The 18,056-nt window shown below is 40.1% G+C and overlaps 3 protein-coding genes across 4 annotated transcripts; 1 reads left to right on the top strand and 2 right to left on the bottom strand.

Moving 5' to 3' along the window:
* The first annotated feature begins 1,974 nt into the window (after positions 1 to 1,974).
* Positions 1,975 to 8,555, top strand: LOC139305861 (eukaryotic translation initiation factor 5A-1). The gene is made up of 6 exons (XM_070929814.1): positions 1,975 to 2,285; positions 4,350 to 4,522; positions 4,817 to 4,921; positions 6,013 to 6,144; positions 6,707 to 6,779; positions 7,703 to 8,555. Exons 2-5 carry the CDS (start codon positions 4,355 to 4,357, stop codon positions 6,767 to 6,769), a joined length of 468 nt encoding a protein of 155 aa, XP_070785915.1. The 5' UTR covers positions 1,975 to 2,285; positions 4,350 to 4,354; the 3' UTR covers positions 6,770 to 6,779; positions 7,703 to 8,555.
* Positions 8,554 to 12,906, bottom strand: gps2 (G protein pathway suppressor 2). Its single transcript, XM_070929813.1, has 11 exons — positions 12,780 to 12,906; positions 12,207 to 12,324; positions 11,577 to 11,686; positions 11,337 to 11,449; positions 11,123 to 11,202; positions 10,929 to 11,008; positions 10,619 to 10,790; positions 10,289 to 10,372; positions 10,042 to 10,118; positions 9,638 to 9,733; positions 8,554 to 9,386 (listed from the first exon to the last, which is right to left on the bottom strand). Exons 2-11 carry the CDS (start codon positions 12,298 to 12,300, stop codon positions 9,294 to 9,296), a joined length of 999 nt encoding a protein of 332 aa, XP_070785914.1. The 5' UTR covers positions 12,301 to 12,324; positions 12,780 to 12,906; the 3' UTR covers positions 8,554 to 9,293.
* A 773-nt stretch (positions 12,907 to 13,679) lies between these two features.
* LOC139305742 (gamma-aminobutyric acid receptor-associated protein) lies at positions 13,680 to 16,866 on the bottom strand. Of its 2 annotated transcripts, none has more exons than XM_070929683.1 (4): positions 16,655 to 16,866; positions 15,063 to 15,141; positions 14,836 to 14,954; positions 13,680 to 14,679 (listed from the first exon to the last, which is right to left on the bottom strand). In XM_070929683.1, the coding sequence occupies exons 1-4, from the start codon at positions 16,742 to 16,744 to the stop codon at positions 14,599 to 14,601; spliced, it is 369 nt and encodes a 122-aa protein (XP_070785784.1). In that variant the 5' UTR covers positions 16,745 to 16,866; the 3' UTR covers positions 13,680 to 14,598. The 2 variants fall into 2 exon arrangements, with proteins under 2 accessions (XP_070785784.1, XP_070785783.1); XM_070929682.1 differs by having other exon boundaries at positions 13,680 to 14,507; positions 14,830 to 14,954.
* Between the last annotated feature and the right edge of the window lie 1,190 nt (positions 16,867 to 18,056).

Raw genomic sequence — 18,056 nt, forward strand, 5'->3', positions numbered from 1 at the left:
AGACAAATGATGGTTTTGGCCAGTGGGGGGAAGGAAAGACTTTGTGACTTGATCCAACATGATGATGATGACTTTAATTTTGATGAAAATCTGACAGGAGATGGGGGTAACTTTCATTCTAGTATTATATAAGATGGGATATCCTGTTATTAGTGAGAAAACCTGTAAATAAATAAGCCTTTATCTTTTGAGGGCTGTTATTATGCTCTGAGGGCTAGCTTGGGTTTGATGGCCCCATATGAACTCCAGAGAAGTTTCATTTGACACAGGATTTAGAAAAGACAAACTGAATGTTCATTTTGGGGTTACGGTAACTATGCCTTTAACTACAGCCCTTAGCACACAGGTCATAGGACTCCAGTTTCACAGCACTAAATTTAACCCAGCAGCTCAAAGAACTGCCAAGTTCAATGAAACCATTCACTGTGCACAGAAGCCATGGGTCTCTGGACAGTAAAAAGGCTCTAATTAGAAGTGTAATTATTAGCAGCAGAGGGAATTACAGCCAGCGGAGGAGCACACTGACAGGATGGCAGCACTGACACTGTGGATTAAGAACCTTTTCAAAGATGCAGGGTAAATTATAAAAGCAGATACTTGGATCAAACAAACAAAATTTATTAAACGTGTTTAGTGAATGGAAGGTCCAGTATACACCCTGATCTATGCCTTGTATTTTCAGTACACTGCATCTGGATGAGTTTCACTTTAAGATGCAAGTAAAGGTACTGGAGTCTGTATGTACCAGACATCTGGATTATGGAAGCAAAACCCATCTAGCCAGTTTATTTTTAGGAACAAACTAATATAAATAACATACAAATATTAAAATATTTAACGATTTGAAAACTTTTTTAAAATTTGCAATAGTGATTATGGCTTATGATGATCACAGCGGGGAATGTAATCCTTTTCCCAATTATTTCCACTATTTTCAGTATAGAAACCTGTAAAAACATCTGTAAAATGCATTGGTAGATCCACGCATACATCTGTCGTGGAGTTCCTGTACAGTGAGAGCTCCATGGGAAGTAAATATGTCCAGAAGAGTTGAGTGGTCCATGCTGCACTAGAATGAAAAGCTACGCATGCGCAGAATATGCCAAATTGCCGAGGTTTGTTTCATGGGCATTCGGATGAAAGCAGCATCAAGCCCCTTGAAGTTAGCCAAGAGCTGAGCGGAAAAGTTGCAAGTTCACCTTCAATGTAAAAGTGTGTAAGTATGTCAATGATGGAAAAGAAGAAATAGTCTCAAGTGATTTTTCACATTTTTGTTACTGACATGAATTTATAAACGAATATTTATCAGTTAAAAAAAACATGAGAAAATCTAAAACAGCATTATTGCATAAACATACACAAACAGCTTTAAGGGGTTCTTGTGAAATATATATATACATATATATGATATATGCCGTTAATCATTCCACCACTAAAACTCTCTAATGTCAGCCTCAAAAATCCAATAGTGGTATCGTATCTACTCTATTGTATATATACATACTAGGATATATTGCAGACATTGTATTGCGGTTACATTGTATTAGCTGCACATTCTAAAATACAATGTAACATCTACATTCTACAATACACTGTATTGTGGTTACATTGTATTATACATTCTGAAATGTACCATCTACGGTACATTCTAGAGCTCAATGTAACAAACTACTGAAGCTTACATCACGTGATGACAACTGCTATCTCCATGACAACTGTGCTAACTCCATCCTCTCATGAAAACCACGAGATGCAGTTGATATCTAGCAAGTGGACCTTTTTTTTTGGTCAAATTATAATAACAATGATATTTTTAGCGGGGAAGGATGCCATGACTATACAATAACATTTGAATCACGTCTTTTACAGACGAGGGGATTTTATTATGACAGTTCCAACGGGAAGTCGTGTGTTTAGATTTGTTGTCTGATCAGGCAGTGGCGAGGAGCTGGATGAGGGAGAGACAGAGAAGGTGGAGTGCAGGCTACAGACAGTACAGACTTAGCGGGGTTCAGGACTTTAACGGTCGTGCACCTCTGCACGAGGTAAACTGCAGAAGGAGAAGAGAGGAGAGCGACAGGAATGACAGGAATGAAAGAGGAATAATAAAAGAGATAGCTGACAGCTAAAGAAAAAGGGAGCGACATTGCAAACGAGCAGCCGAGGAGGAGACAGACCCCGGCCAGACGACCCGTTAGCACGGATACGGGGAGGCAAAGAGGAGGAGGAATTAACGGGAGAAAGACTGATAAATAACACAAGAAAGGAGAGCCATTAACACTCGGGTAAGTTCCTTATCAAAACATCCAATAGACGGGGCGTGTTTGCGCCTGAGCAGATGAGTTATCCTATGCACATGTCTGTCTGAAGCTGTGTTATGATATATTCCCTTTAAACGCCTCCATGAAGTAACAGCAGCGGTGTGTTTCACCAGAAGGCTACCAGCAGATCTAGCTAATGTATCACATCCTAACCGGAGGTTCTTTCTGACTTGTTAGCTAAAATGGAAAAAATACCCGATGACTCGTTCACCTTTTTCATTGTTTTAAGTTTGCAAATCCTGCGAGACTTGGCTGAAGTTGACGCTCGGAACGACTTTTATTGCTTTCACACACCTGTCAGCGACTCTAACGCAACACACAACGTGATTAAACTAACGTTAACTGATGTCAGTCTCCTCAGTGTGCTGGTGCACGCCGTAGCCCTGGCGAGTATTAGCTTAGTCATTACTGTACGCAAGCGGGACGAAATTTACAACATTTCCGTATCTGTGGGCGTGTGAACGGCCAATGCAGGATTAAAGAAATAAGGGTCGTTCATAGGGAGGTCTACATAAATGTCGCGCCTGGCTTAAGCGCCGTAAAGGTTGTCCTTTTGCCCTATGAACTTGAATCTCTTCATCAGAAGGGCCTCGGCCTGAGTGCAGTCAGTGCGCATGGATTCGGGGACACCGATCGTTATTACACGTTACCGACGGCGGGCCGTGGTACGTTCTGTACGCAGTAACGTTAGGCCGCAGTCAGCCCCTTCTCTTCAACACTGCGGACATACTTTCACGCTGGCCCGGGGTGTCACTTACCGCTGTATTTCGCCCCAGTATTTAACGCTTTATGTTCCGTTTACAACATGAGAGGTAGTTCAATAAGTCACGCCCGGAGACGCCTGCTTGAAATTTGATGTAAGGGTCATTAGCGCGGATTGGCGGCCCTGGTTTCACGTTTAACCCGGTTTCCAGCCTCTCTAATCGAGCAAAATAAGCCCATAATTTGTCTTTCAGATATTTTTCTGAATTATATTTTTTCCAGGAAAATGTTTCTTTGTTTGAATATTGTGAGTCAGTTGCTAAACTTTTGTGTCAGTTAAAGTACTCGACATCACGGTTACTTAAAAAGTTTAGTTAGCAAATGATGCCACGAGCTTAAATGACTAAAATTGCAGCTGAATATTAAACTCCCAGTCTAACTTTTATGATTACTTTGTTCAGTAGGACTGGACTTGGGCTGGCTAACAGGTGCCATGTTTCTGTTGCTTTATTTAGCCCTGCCTGGTCTGCTTGTTGGCTCTGCCCGGTGCAGCATTGATTTAAAGAGTTATTTCCTCCGCAGCCCCAAGTTTTAATTGGTATCACCAGCCAACTCTCACACTTCCATCTCTATGATATATAAATCCAAGTATACATCCAGTGTGTGTACCACAGTAATGTACCACAACAAAGGTTTGACTTGACAGTAAATAGTTAAATCAGCTCCAGTAAACACCAGACGATAGGGTAAGAAGATAATGTTCAGTGTTCAAATATTAAAATATGTTTTATATTTTCTGTGTGGCTGTTAAATCAATATTTAATCTAAATCGGTGGTTTGTGATAAGGTGTCAGTCATTAAAGTGGATGTGATAGCCAAGCAAGTAAAGGTTATGTTTGTGTGTTGAACTTAAATTATATAGTTACTGTTTTAAATCACAATTTTGCCAGTTTTATACTGCCTTCTTTAGGCACAATGCTTGTATGGCTGTTTGTGTTTAGACAACATTTAAGGTTTGAAAACTTAAGCTTCTGTTGTTTGATTAAAAAAGTTTTGTAGAAAAACATATTTATAAAAATAAGGTATGGGTAAAGTATGAAGGTATCATATCGTAGCCTGTACCTAATCTTCGTAAAGGCATTAAGGACCCATTTGACTCAGAACAATCTAAAAAATTTGGTCATCCCAGACAACATCTGATCTTATATCACAATATTAAATCAATACAGCTCTTTGCTGTAAACAGTGACTGTTCCTGCCATCATTTTCCTGAATCAATTATGAACGGATATGAATGTCTGCATTCCTGTGTGTCGGCCTCCACAGCAGGCATGGCAGATGCAGAGCTGGACTTCCAGACAGGTGATGCCGGGGCGTCCGCCACCTACCCCATGCAGTGCTCGGCCCTGCGTAAAAATGGCTTTGTTGTGCTGAAAGGTCGACCCTGCAAGATCGTCGAGATGTCCACCTCCAAGACTGGCAAGCACGGCCACGCTAAGGTCAGTAAATCGTTTTATCTCTGGAATAAACATTAATATTAAAGGGTAGTAACATACACTTAGAATAACAACCTGAGCCTGTCAGTGGCAAAAACAAGCACTTTTAGTGGAAATTTGACGGTCGCAGATGGCTTTTTAAAGGTTAGTATATGACTCTTTACACATTGGACCTTGAATATCTCATAGATACTGACTGATAAAATATGGCTAATGATAGTGGATATTTTGTTTTGAGATGCACTTCGGTCAGAAAGCTGACTGTTCATCCTTTCTGTGTGTTCTGTGCTCGCGCAGGTCCACTTGGTTGGTATCGACATCTTCTCTGGTAAGAAGTATGAAGATATCTGTCCTTCCACCCACAACATGGACGTCCCCAACATCAAGAGAATGGATTACCAGGTGAGACAGCTGGAGCACTGAAGAGATCTTTCAGAGGTCCTGAGTTGCTGTCACAATAGCTTTTTGTCTAGTATATTGTGAAAATACGGTATTTCCTGTGATTCTGTTACGTACTCGTTCTTAGAGCATTTGGCCAGGTAAACAAATTACACACTCTCAGAGTTTTTTTCCAGTAAAAAGACAGATTATGTGACGTTACTTGGAGCAGGAAACTCAAGACCCATGAATATACAAACTAGTAGCAAATTATAACTATTATAAATGTTTTACTTGCTATCTAAATGTGGCAGAACACTTGGGCGGCGTCCTCTCAGTCAGTGAGTAATTTTGAATTGATGAGAGATTTTTATGATGGTCTCCCGATGGGGGACGAGTTGAACAAATTGTCATGTCTCTGTTATCACAGGAATATTCACAAATATGCTTTGGTTTGTGCTCTGATAAATGCACTGTTTGCTACCTGCCAAGCTCAGAGACAGACAAAGTTAGCGACTAGCTGGTGAATATAGTGGAGAATTTAGCAGCTAAAGAGTAAGAAATTAGCTAGAATTTAACTAATTTGTAGCAAATGATACAATGGGATTGCATATTTTATCAATGTCTAGGCCCGCTTCCTCTTGATTACACTCTTATTTGTGGAGAGACTGAAAACCTGATATGTTGCACTACTGATCAAACCAGTTGGATTAAAACACTCAGTGTAGTGGAACAGCCACAGCTTGACAAACTGAAAATCAAATGGTGTAAGGTTTCCTGTAGAGGTGAAACCATGCAGTCTCAGTGTTCCCATACCCTCATATCAGGAAGTTCACATATATCAGATTTAGAAAGCGTAAATCTATACAGTCACAGCATTAACTCTCTGAAGTATAATAGTGGAAACAGTTCTTCTTCTAACTTCTGCAGTCTGCATAATGGCAATCATTCAAACTGAAAAAAAGGATGAATCACTCATGAATACTTAGAAACCACCCGTTAGTTCAATGTACATATATAAACGAAATAAAGAACAGAAAGAGGAAAACAATAACACCTGCATGTATCAAAATACTATGTCTGCTTACTGTTGGTTCCCCTCTCCCCTCTCCCAGCTGATTGGGATTCAAGATGGCTACCTGTCCCTGCTCCAGGACAGCGGGGAGGTGAGAGAGGACCTGAAGATTCCTGAGGGAGACCTGGGCAAAGAGATAGAGAGCAAGCACGAAGCCGGAGAGGAGATCCTGGTCAGTACGCTCATCTCTACTGTATTTTTCTGTTCAACACGTTGCTCTCAGGGTGGTGTCTTGCAGGTGGTGTGGAGAGCATCATGAATTCATGTTCAGAAATACTCAAACATTAAGAATCGTCATGGTTACACTGCAGCTGGCTGATATAGGGTAGACGATCAGAGATGTTGCCTCAAACATATTTGCTAGTTCATCATTTAGCTTTATTGATGACCCTATTAGCATAAGTGATGCGCTTGATATGTGAGGGTGATTAGGGACAGAGCTAACGATTATTCTCATTATTTATGAATCTGTTGATTACTTTTCATATTAACTTAAATTATTAAAACCCCAAATATTAAATTCAAAATGATTTAAAACAGAGAAAGCATAATCCTCACATTTGAGGATAATTTTCTGCAGATCGACTAATCAATTCATTGACTAATGGCTTCAGTGATTACAGTAGGTCATAAAGCAGCACAAGCTTCTCTTGTCTACATGATAAAATTGGACTTCTGGCAAAACTTTTTCTCAGCTTCAGTTTGAAATTGTAACCACTTTCTTGCGTTTTCAGATCACCGTTCTAAATGCAATGGATGAAGAAGCTGCAATTGGCATCAAAGCCTTGGGTAAATAAGCCACTGCAGGTAAATACAGAGCTACAGCTGTGTCGACATGCAGCTGTCCTATCAACCCCCCCCCCCCCCCCCCCCCCCCAAACTACCGCCTGACCCAAGCCTGCCTGAAGAGGAGTGTGTGTGTGTGTGTGTGTGTGTGTGTGTGTGTGTGTTTGGATGTTACACCACAAGCCACCAGCATGTGCCATGCCAGTGCAAGTGTGTGTGATGTCATGTACATGTACAGCTTATTGTTCATCAGTGGACCAAGGGGAAGGCAACTCCTGTCAACAAGATCCGAGGCTGTTTTTCACTATACTGGAAATATCTATGTTTCACCATATTATTGCATTGCATATTGACTTTTTTTGTATATATACTGAAATTTAAAGATTTCTAATTGACGAAATGTTACAAATTCGATGAGTCAAAATTTGAAGCCCGTATGAAGTGAAGAGGTGGATTTGCCTATCCCCTAATGTACTTTTTGTTTCACGTTAACACTATTATGAGCATGTGTATCATTTTTTACGTAACACTTTCAAATATAAATCAAAGCTTATGGTTCATATTGTATTTTTGAGCAATGTTTTTTGGGTTTTTTCTGTGGGTTGCACTTGATTTTACAGCCTGGTCTAGCCAGTTGCTTCCTGTATTGCCTACTTCACTAAGAAACAGCTTGTAGCATTGTTGTAATTGTTGGTTCAAACTGTTTTATGCACTTTCTTTCTTGCACTTTCTCACTTGCGGACTTGTGGGCTGTAGAATAAAGTGTCGACAAAAAATATGTTTAAAACTGTTGGTTGTGCAATGTTCCCTCTGCAGAGGCTAGTTAAAACACTGTCTCATTAAAATATGTTTCTCGTGTTTTATTTTTTTTTCTTTAGCATCTTCCTTCTCTGACTTTTCTTTCCTCTCTCTTTTCATTCCTACCCCTTGTAATTCTGTTTCAGGGGCAAACGAGATGCACTGGACCTGGGGAAAAGGAGGGGATATTGCCTCGTCAATGCTATTCTCCCTCTTTTTTTCTCTCTTTTTGTCTTTGTTTTTCATACTCTCTCCCTCACACTGTTTTCTGACCCTCCTTTGGGTTCAATTAGAAAAGAACTTTAATAAATAATTGGAAACATACATTCTCTATGTACATACACACACACAATAAAACCACATCTGAGTCCGGATGTACAGGTGTAAAAAGATGTAGAGGAAGGTCTCTCTAAGGATCGAGTAGGTCTACAAATATTCAGTAGCTACCTTCCATCAGGGGAAAGAAAGGTGGTGATAATGTCACAACTGTTTTGTTTTTTATGTTCCTGTTTTATGAAGGGCTTCAACTCTAGATCTGCATTGTTCTGTTGAGGCTTGTTCAGCGGGTGTGTGCCCTACAGGACTGAATGCATTTTTTTCCTGTATGGCAATTTTCTTTTAGTGATTCATGTGAACAAGCCTTTCCTTCTGTATTTTATCACCTGAAACTTGTCTAATTAAACAAAAGGTTACCAACATGGCACGCCAAGGTTCAGTTTCTTTTTGTCTCAAGGAGTTTAAAAGTGTCAAAAGGAAACAGAACCTGTTAAATCTGTTAAAAAGTCCTTCAGCCAAACCTCAATTTAACTTTGCCCCTTTGCAGAGGCCCTCAGAGTGGGCCTTCACATGGAGCTGAGTGGAGAATTATTTGGTGCACTCTCAAACTTTGGCAGATAGGTTGTGGCAGTTTGGTATCCTTACTTTGTGTTCATACAGCCAGAGTCCAAACTGTGCAGAATGTCTCCATGGTGGAAAAAAATAAAGATGACACAAACTGTTGGACTTTTGCATTTACTTTTTGTTTTATTTAGCAACATGAAAGCTTTAAAACAGCAGAGACTTAAACTTAATGTATTCTGTAGAAGAGGACAACGCATAACACTGGAAATCCTCTGTAATTTTGTCAGAAAAATGGTCATCTTGTCTAAATTTGTGGTAATCAACTCTAATGGCTCTAATGTGATCAACCAGAAGTCAGCAGCACAGTGAAACAGAGTCAGCTAACAGTAGTGTTCATGAGTGTGTGTGTGTGACCTTAGGGGAAACATGTTGATTTATTCCACATACATTTAACAGCTAAATCTTGCTAAATATTTACCTTTACTCTGGTTTTTAGTGAGCAAAGTCACTGCAGAGACATTAAAGCCTCCACTGATGTCAGGATTATGAATGTTAGTATACAAGAATAAGCTCTGGTTCATGCAGTCTTGCTTAATACAAGATATTAACATTTCAGTGCACATAAGCACCCCCACAATGGCTTTACAGTGTAGGTAAAATAATCTATTTTACAAATTAACATAATTTGAAGTTATGTAAAAATCAAAGTTGGCTGTTTACAAAAGCACAGAAGCATGAGGACTGCTTATCCCTCATTAACAAAGTCAAAACAAGATACTATACAGGAAATAAAACATATCATATGGCATCATCCAGCCTGATGACTTTGTTTGAAGAAGTTCTCCAGAATCTTGAGCGAGGCTGTGAAATCTCAGCGACAGTGAAGGTGACTGTGAGTTACTTCCCATGGTGGTAGAACCTCTGCCCGCTCTGGCTGTGGGGGAGGAAGCCGTGGCGAGGAGCACCCTGGGGAGAGCTCTGGAACGGGGACTGGTGATGGAAAAGCATGATGAAATGACAACTGTCAGTGTTTGGTGATTTAATTATTAGAATTTAAGAAGCATTTTTACAGTTTAAGGCCATTCTGTCTCTAGTGAGGCCTCAGGGTGGCGCCAGAGGAAAGACTATGATGCTATACTGCTTGCATGGCTAAAGATATGCGCACCTCTGTCACAGGCTCAGTAAGGGAACAAAACACTCTTCAAAGTGTGTGTGTGTGTGTGTGTGTTTTGGGGATTCACCTTTGCAGTGGGAATCTGGACCGCCATCGACGGTGTGGGCAGCAGTCCTGGAGCAGAAGGATGCATGGCTGGTGGATGCATAGGTCTTAAAGCACCCTGAGAGAATGTCAACGACACACAGAATTTAAAAAATGTGTAATCAGATAAAGAAGTGATGACTTGAAGTGCAGTGCAGGTGAAGGAAGGTTATGGTAGCTGCTTCCACCATTTACACAGCCAGGCATGTTTGGAAATGGGCCCAAACTTTAATTATTGTCATGTTACTATATACTTTAAATTAAACATTTTGTGTTTCAAAATGATCAGTTGATGAAAACTTATGATGGTGACTGATACATTTTGTTGCATGTTGATGGGTCTTCAGCAAGACTATCCTAAAGCATCTACAATTCAAATGTTCTTACTGCATCAGTAAAGCCTGACTGCTGGTTGGCATGTTCCAGCTGCTTCTGGAGGGGTATTCCTGCTGCAGGAAGGTATCCTGCATGAGATACAGAGAGGACCATTTATAATCAAACAATCATTAACATCAAATAAAGAGCCTACATTCAGGTCTGCATTTTATTCCAGCTGTGGTTGACTGTTATTAAGAAGTCTCTGGCAGTGAAACAGCAGTGGGAACACAAGGACTATGACGACAGTGGAACTGACCAGACGGTGAGGTGTAGTGACCGTGGACGGGGTAGCCAGGCTGCTGGTGAGGGAGGTACTGCATGGCCTGAAACGCAGATGCACCTGTGGGAGAACAAAAGCAACTTATTACAATCACTACATCCCACTTTCATCTGGTTCAAATGATTGATCTGAGTATACAACAACAAGCATGAAGAACAATGTAAGCCTGAATAAAAGACTATTTAAATGGGGAATTCCAGATGACAAAACATGAAGAGAAATCTTTTTTTTTTTATCAGGACTGTATGTACTATATTACTGAAACACGTTTTCTTGTATGTGTGATCCCTGACGCATGTTCGTTACCTCTGATCTGAGAGCTGCTTGCAAAACTGACAGGTACAGATGGTCCAGGGGCATAGGTGGAGGGATGCTGGGCCTGGGCCACCCCATAGGGCTCATGGACCCCCTGGCCCCCACTGAACTGTCCGTGCTCTGCTGAGCCTGAGCTGAACCCAGGCGTTTGATAGTGACGAGCCTAGAAGAGGAGAAAGGGGAGGGTTAAACAGTGGAATACCCAATACTGGTGTCCACATTTGCTTCTCCTGAAGCACATGGATTAAAAAGGTGTAAAACTGGGAATATCGGAGTTTGAGTGGAACACCCCTTTACTCACTGGAATCACCGCAGCTGGGAACAGCTGTTTGCTGCGTTCTCCAAGCAGCGCACCAGGTCGACTGTGGCTGACTGGACTGCCTGAGAGAGGCAAAGTGAAGGATCAGGTGGCTAATAATGTCAAAAGGATAATGACAAGTTTACAGATAACCCAGATGAGGTGAGGCTACACATAATACCTGAAAACTGCCTAACCTTGAATGCTGAGGAGGTGCTGCCCTGCATGCATGGGCAGACTGGATTGGTAGCTGGCTGACGTCAATGTTGTGATATCGCTAGAAAGGACAGAAGGCACAAAAATGCAACGCAATACCAAAAATACTTACATAAACGTCTGGACTTCGAAGAAAATCATATCATGCCTTCTGTGTACTGAATTGGAAAACAAAAGCTGTGGTATCCTTACTACCTCTGCTCCTTTCTGCGCCTCTTTTCCTCTTCATGAAGAACTTTCTTAAGCTGTAAGAAGAGCTGGTGTTTCTCTTCTTGGAGTCCCTGAAGTTTTTCCCCCATCTTCATTACCTGAAGTTTAGATTGGGGTTTGGAATCATAGTATAAGAAAACACATTGCCATATATTTTGCACTATATTATTTGTCCCAACCAAAGGTAATCTTCCAAACAGTTTGTGTTCTTATCATTTTTCCAACCTGTTCTTTGGTTTCTTCCAAAGACATCCTCTCCTCTATTTCTTTTGTCCTCTTCCTCTCTTCCTCCTCCTTCATCTTCTGCTCCATCATTTTGTCCACCTCTTCCTCCTCTGAAAAAAAATATTCATGTTGTTCAGAGGTGGAAAACACATTCAAATCCCTTACTTCAAAAAACAAACATGTAGCACTCTGAGGACTCACTCTCCATCTCCTTCCTTGCAGCTAAAACTCCCTACTTTCAATCCACAATTCTATCTTTCCTCTCTAACCCCACAAAACTATTTTCTAGTTGATGTACTTGCATGATTCTTGCAATTTTTGAGTTGTAGCCACCTGGTTGAATGCAATATTGTAAGTCACTTCAGTTAAAAGCGTCAGCTTAATAAATGTAACGACAGACATCAATATAACATATCAATAATAGTCATAGTATTTCTTTGTGGGTAGAGAAAGCTGCATATGTAGAAGAATAATTAATAGATGCTGGGATATATCCTTAAATTGGCATTACATAAGGAAAAGGTGTGATTATTCTTTACATTTAAAGGACTAAATGCAACTTCAGTTGTGGCAGTGCCTTCTCGGCTAAGCAAGTTTTCAAACACAGACACACGCACAGTGACTGCGCACCTTGTCTCTTGCGCTCCCTCTCCCTCATGATGTGTTTGTGGAGGGCTCTGGCCATCGCGTTGGACAGCTTGGGTCTCTCCAGCAGGGCGGGCATGGTGACAGGCAGTGGAGGGGCCAGCTGGTGTGGATATTTTTATTACAGTTTGAAAGTTGTGAAAGGTTACAAGAAATACCCGAAGTACATTTAACGGCGTCAATTATCTATATCTCACTTGAAGTAGACAACCAGTAGACACAGTACAGGTGAAACGGTTAACCTAAGGGCCTAAGTTAGCTGCTATTCAGCTAACAGCTACATTAGCATTGTTAGCTTTAGCTACTGTTTACTGACAGTATATTTCAGTATAATACATCAACGGGTGGTGTGTAGGCTAGGATAAAGATGTTTGGAGCTTAAATATGCAAACCAGAGGCAACAATGTTATTTTCAAACATGCCCGAGCGCAAACGTTACCGTTAACTGGAATTAGCTAACGTTAGCTGCTTAGCACTAACGTATTTTATGGCATCTTTTCTAGTTAACGTTTCTATAACGTTACTGTGGTGGAGTGATTAAGTACAAAAAAATCTTACTTTTGTTGCTTTGTGAGTCGTTTAATAAGAACCTAACCGTCTTGCGGTTTTCAATTTGAGACGGCTTTACTGCGTCTGGAGCAGTTAACCAAGATAAATTCAAAACTTCGAGCTACCCAAAATATAAACAGACAGAGAGATTGTCAGCCCGGGTGATAAGAGTTGCGCTTCCGGTGCCAAGGACGATGTCCGTTTTTTCCCCTCCGAACTGCATTTTGGGAATTGTAGTTTATCCTGTATTTCGACAAAGCGCTCACATTCCCCAGTCTAAATAAGCAAACGTTAACTTCAGACACAACACATGAAAGTAGATCTTATGCTGAAAACGTCCCCCATCTACATATCTTGACAGTCTTTTCAAAAATAACCTGGATACTCAATCAAGTCAATCAATGGGTAGATATATTTACATGTGCAAGTGGTCTACCAGACACCCCTCTTTAATTTACTAATATGTCAAAGTCAGTTAGTTGTCTATTTATATTACATTGCTTTCTTCAATATATGCTTATATCTGCTGCCTGATTTCTTAACCTCAATTGTTGCTCTCTTTCTGTAAATTGTTTTTGTAATGCTTAAAATAAGTTGGAGGAAAAAAAGTAGATTGTATGTTGTGGACTTGCACAACTTGGAAAGGCACACATTACTTAAGCAGCCACAGTAGCTGATATGATAAGGCAACCCTTGTAAATACAGAAACACAGGCTGAATACGTACAGATTGTAACACCCTCTAAAATAAATGTGTGATTTTGAGTGATCAACTTAACCTCTGGTCTATCTGGTCACTCACAGGGGAAAACAATTAAAAAAAAAAAAAGATGATCGTGCATTCATTTATTTATTTGTGATTCTGTAACAAATATGACCTAAGATATTCAATAAAGACAAGAAACACAGATAGCTTTTCATCACATTTTATCATGTATGGTCATGAGTGGAGAGAAAGAGCCAGTAATGCAGCTGTATACAGAGTTCAAATCTTTTTTCTTTTTTAAAAAAAGGAGACAAACTTAAAAAAAGAGAAAATTGCACTCAGCTTTACAATACCTTTAGAAATTAAGCCATCTAAAATTAACAATAACAACAATAATCATAGTAGCCGTCAACATAATAGTCTTACCACTGAAAGCAGGGGATGATTGTTTAGTCTGAATTAAATTATACTCCTTGCTAAGGTCAGATGCGGGGTAGCACGCTAAATTCTCATTCACAGACTTCAGTGCCTGGTGAATTTTTAAAGAAATTACCTCGCCACTTCAGTTTTTTCTAGGAAAAGAACTGCTGCAAAACAGTTATCCTTTACCCTGCTAGAGACAAAATAACCTGCCTTCAACTGGTCGATGCTATTAAATTCCTACTCTAAACACAAAACACACTTTATACTCCTGCAAGCCAACAACAGTGGACAACCAACTATCTTCATTGTCAATAAGAGCTGATTTGAACTCACATACTATGCCTTTCTTCCCTTAACCCTGGGGTAACTATAATTAAGGCCTAGTTCTAACATTATTTTGTTATTCTTTCTCAGTGTTTTCAGTAAAGTATGATCAATTATGACACTAGAAAAATAACTGGCCACAAGACCACTTAACCCAAGTCGCTACTGAAAAGGAAAGTGGAGGCAAATACAATTCAGACTGCAGAATAATAAAGACATAAATGGATGAGAGAGGGGTAATGTATGGGTGGTGAAAGTGCATTTGACATATTTACTCTGGGAACTCTAGGCTGCTGAGCTGGATTTAATATTTAAATGAATGAATGGTGGAGGTCTCAGAGAGGTGGGTAGTGGTTGGAGGGGGATGGTAGTGGGATCAGATTTCCCTTTGGCTGCTCCCATACACACTCTCATCACTGTAGGCAATGTAGAGGAAAAAGTCCTCTTCATGATGCTCCTAAGAAAGACAGGAAGAAAAGAATATGTTAGTTTGACATTAAAAATGTAGAGGGAGGCTCACTTTAGTATGGGTAGGAAAAAAACAACACAATACGCTGATAAACATATAGTCTGAGAGCAGCTCAGTGAGGTAGAAAATGAGTATGACTCTCGCCTGGTACAACAGTCCCATGGTAGCTGAGGTGGGTGGAATGACGTTGTTTACAAAGAAGAAGAGAGCGTCCTCAGCTCGCAAGTGGATTCTTTTCCGGATGAGGAAGTAAAACTGGCCCACTGATAAAATAGAGTATACAAGATTCACAAAAGTTTTAAGATGTTGCTGTAAGATACTAGTGTTTTTTAAATATTGTCCAGGAACTTGGCACATAATACAATGTTTACCTGTCAGGTCGGAGGGGACAAGGTATTTCTTCTTGTCCAGATCTCCTATTCTGGCTTTGGGGGCTTTCTCCACAATTACCTGAAAAAAAGAAAAAGAAAAAAAAGAAAAAGAAGAATTGTTGCACAACATCTCCTAAGCAAATGAATCTAGTACATTTTACACTGAACAAAGGGTGTGTGTATTGAGTGAGAAGAACATTAATAGTGTTTCACCTTTCTCAGAAAAGGGATCTGAGAGTGCACTACAATGTCAGTCAATCGAGGGCTGAAAGATATGGCATTTCATTTATATTTCAACCAAAAATACTGGGGTACGCCCCTGTATTTTTGGTTGATCCTTTAGAAAGAAAACGGTATATTTCTATGTTTACAATTCAGACCTAGGATTTAGTACAGAGGACTGGAGGGAGCAAAAAAATTAACTATTTTTAAGTCTCTTCAGTCTAAAAATAGGACCTGTAAAATACTACCTGCACACACACCAAGGAGTAGCACATCATTATAGAACTTAAACAATGAATCAATGGACAGAAAAAATATTTTTAAAACTATTTTGCTTTTTTAGCGAGAAAGGCAATTTTTTTGTGTGTCCAGCTTTACGAATGTGAACATCTTCTGGTTTCCTTAGTCTTCTATGACAGTATAATGAATCTCTTTGTGTTTTGGACCCTTGATTAGACAAAAAAAAAAAGAAAAAAGAATGTCATCTTGGGCTCTGGGCACTTGCTATGGACTGTTGTTTACCATGTCCTGACATTTTACATGGATTAATTGAGAAATAATTGGCAGATTACTCAATAATGAAAATAAATCGTTAGCTGCAACAATAACATCACGTTTATCACATCTGTAACTGATAACAGCTGTAAAATGCAAGGCAGTGAAACTACATTGCTATTGTAGAGGCAAACCAAGTTCGTCATTCATTACAGAGGCCAGAGCAGATTAATCTGCTGAGTTGTGACCCCGTCAGTCTTGTTATTCGTTTGAGTGGCAAAAGGCCAAAGACCACACAATCTATCCACAAGAGCCAGAGCGACGTAAACAAGTGTCCTAACTCCTTACTATTTTAAGGTGCGCTGCTGTTAGCGTTTCACCATACAGTCTAACTACACCCAGTCTCCCGTTCCGACCATAACGTTTATCAGTCTGTACACACTTCAGACTGTTTGTCTTTCACTCTAATGGTCACCACATTGTTAATAACCAGCGAGGTATTTCGTTATTTTGTTACAAGTGATCTTTCTTCATAATTTACTGATATTAGCTCAAAATAAATACACACCCGGAAGGATTAAACGAGGCTATCACTAGCTGGCCTGTTCAATGCGGCCGAATCCTTTTTGGTTAACCTCTAGCGTTAGCTTCGTTAGCTACTGGTGTGCTGTTTATTAACGTAGCAGTCTTCTATTAAGATAAGGATAATTACCTGTAGCTACAACTGAAACACACACTTATAGTTAAACAATTTACTAAACAGCACTAGTGTTACAACTAGTTGAGTTTAGCGTCAGCAATCTAACCTAGTTACACGTCAAATGGCTAACAACATAACGTTAGATCGAGCTACCAAGCTGACGTTAGCTACTTACTGGTACCCTGTCCGGATACTTCTTCCTTATTTTCTCGCCCTCAGACCGCCTTTTCTCAAAGGGGTGCTCTTCTTTGTACTGAAACTTCATCTTTAAAAGAGATGACAGACAACAAGTCGGTCACTCCGGAGCTGTACGATAGCGGTTTGCTCAGGGAACGGATCGAGTCGCTGACACACACGACAAAAACAAACGATGCTAACTAGCCTTTAGCTCGCCACAGCTGTTTTCCTAGTGCGACTGCAGCGGAGGGATACAATAACAATATGACGTAGCGGAGAGTCTAGTTCACAGGGCAGACTTCACGTTATCCCAGACCACGTTAACGTTAATCGTGAAGTGATAGTCGGTGTTTATTCAAGTAAAATGTATTCCTTTGAAATTAATCATTTTCGAAGCGGTTTAAAATATATGATGCAATTTTCTGTGGAACTATTTTATTTTGATCAACCGCTGCGCGTAAAGACGTAGGGCAGGGCAGTGAAGAGGCAGCTGTCCTTGTCATATGACCGAGGCCCAGCAGTTAGCAGCTAGGGAGAGGAAACTCAGGAGCACACGAAATTAAACTGTCGTTTTGGCTGTGTAGGTCAACGGTGTCCTAAATCTGGGCCCAAAGACATCCAGCAGATACTCAGCAAAATGGGGAATATTGAAAGTTAATGTTTATTCACTTATTATCCGAGCATAGTGCGCAATAATGACTAAATTACTTGAAGTTTCCACTGTTGCCTGCTGAAGTGTCATTGAGCAATAATCCTTTCCAGCTTCATCAGTGCTGTTCTGCACCTGAAGCTGACATCCCATAGGGTATAATTCCCTATCATTTCGCATGTCCAGATTAATTTGGTTGGGGTCTCTTGGAGAAACATTAGCTGATGAACCTCTTAACACACACCGGAGCTTTGTGGGGTCCCTCAAGTTCTGGGACAGTTGCCCACTTTTCCTGGTTGGTAGTCCAGCCTGGCCTTTTTTTGTCTTGTGACCCATTAAATGCAATGTATTTACTCAGGCTGCCATCTAAAGAAGTAAGCTTAGACTCGCATAGATCTAGACTGCTGAACGAATTCCCTTTCTTTGCAAAAAATTAACTCTAATTAAAAATCCAGGAAAACCCCACCCCTATAACTTCTAAGAGCATTTTATCAAAAGGGGTCCATTTTCCAGTATGCCACTAACTTCTTTTGTATAGCTTTAATGGTGTGTAATGATTTTTCTTTTTTAAATAACCACTATTCACTGACCAACTCAATTACTTAATTTTAACTCTAAAGCACTTGTCTATTCAGAGATTAGAGAAAAAAATGAAAATAAAATGAATAATATTTTATCTGAAATATAGTAAACAGTACGTTTACTAAGTAAATTAAGTCTGAGAGTTTGCTTTTCATATGCCCATTACTTG

The sequence above is a fragment of the Enoplosus armatus genome, chromosome 23, assembly GCF_043641665.1.
Source record: "Enoplosus armatus isolate fEnoArm2 chromosome 23, fEnoArm2.hap1, whole genome shotgun sequence".
Lineage (NCBI taxonomy): Eukaryota > Metazoa > Chordata > Actinopteri > Centrarchiformes > Enoplosidae > Enoplosus > Enoplosus armatus.

Coding starts and splice junctions, on each gene's coding strand:
- LOC139305861 (XM_070929814.1), top strand. CDS start 4,355: ATGGCAGATGCAGAGCTGGACTTCCAGACAGGTGATGCCGGGGCGTCC. Junction 4,523..4,816: donor GCAAGCACGGCCACGCTAAG/GTCAGTAAATCG, acceptor GTGCTCGCGCAG/GTCCACTTGGTTGGTATCGA. Junction 4,922..6,012: donor TCAAGAGAATGGATTACCAG/GTGAGACAGCTG, acceptor CCCCTCTCCCAG/CTGATTGGGATTCAAGATGG.
- LOC139305742 (XM_070929682.1), bottom strand. CDS start 16,744: ATGAAGTTTCAGTACAAAGAAGAGCACCCCTTTGAGAAAAGGCGGTCT. Junction 15,142..16,654: donor AGTATCCGGACAGGGTACCA/GTAAGTAGCTAA, acceptor TCTTTTTTTCAG/GTAATTGTGGAGAAAGCCCC. Junction 14,955..15,062: donor TGTCCCCTCCGACCTGACAG/GTAAACATTGTA, acceptor CTATTTTATCAG/TGGGCCAGTTTTACTTCCTC.
- gps2 (XM_070929813.1), bottom strand. CDS start 12,300: ATGCCCGCCCTGCTGGAGAGACCCAAGCTGTCCAACGCGATGGCCAGA. Junction 11,687..12,206: donor GAGGGAGCGCAAGAGACAAG/GTGCGCAGTCAC, acceptor ATTTTTTTTCAG/AGGAGGAAGAGGTGGACAAA. Junction 10,373..10,618: donor AAGCAGCTCTCAGATCAGAG/GTAACGAACATG, acceptor GTTCTCCCACAG/GTGCATCTGCGTTTCAGGCC.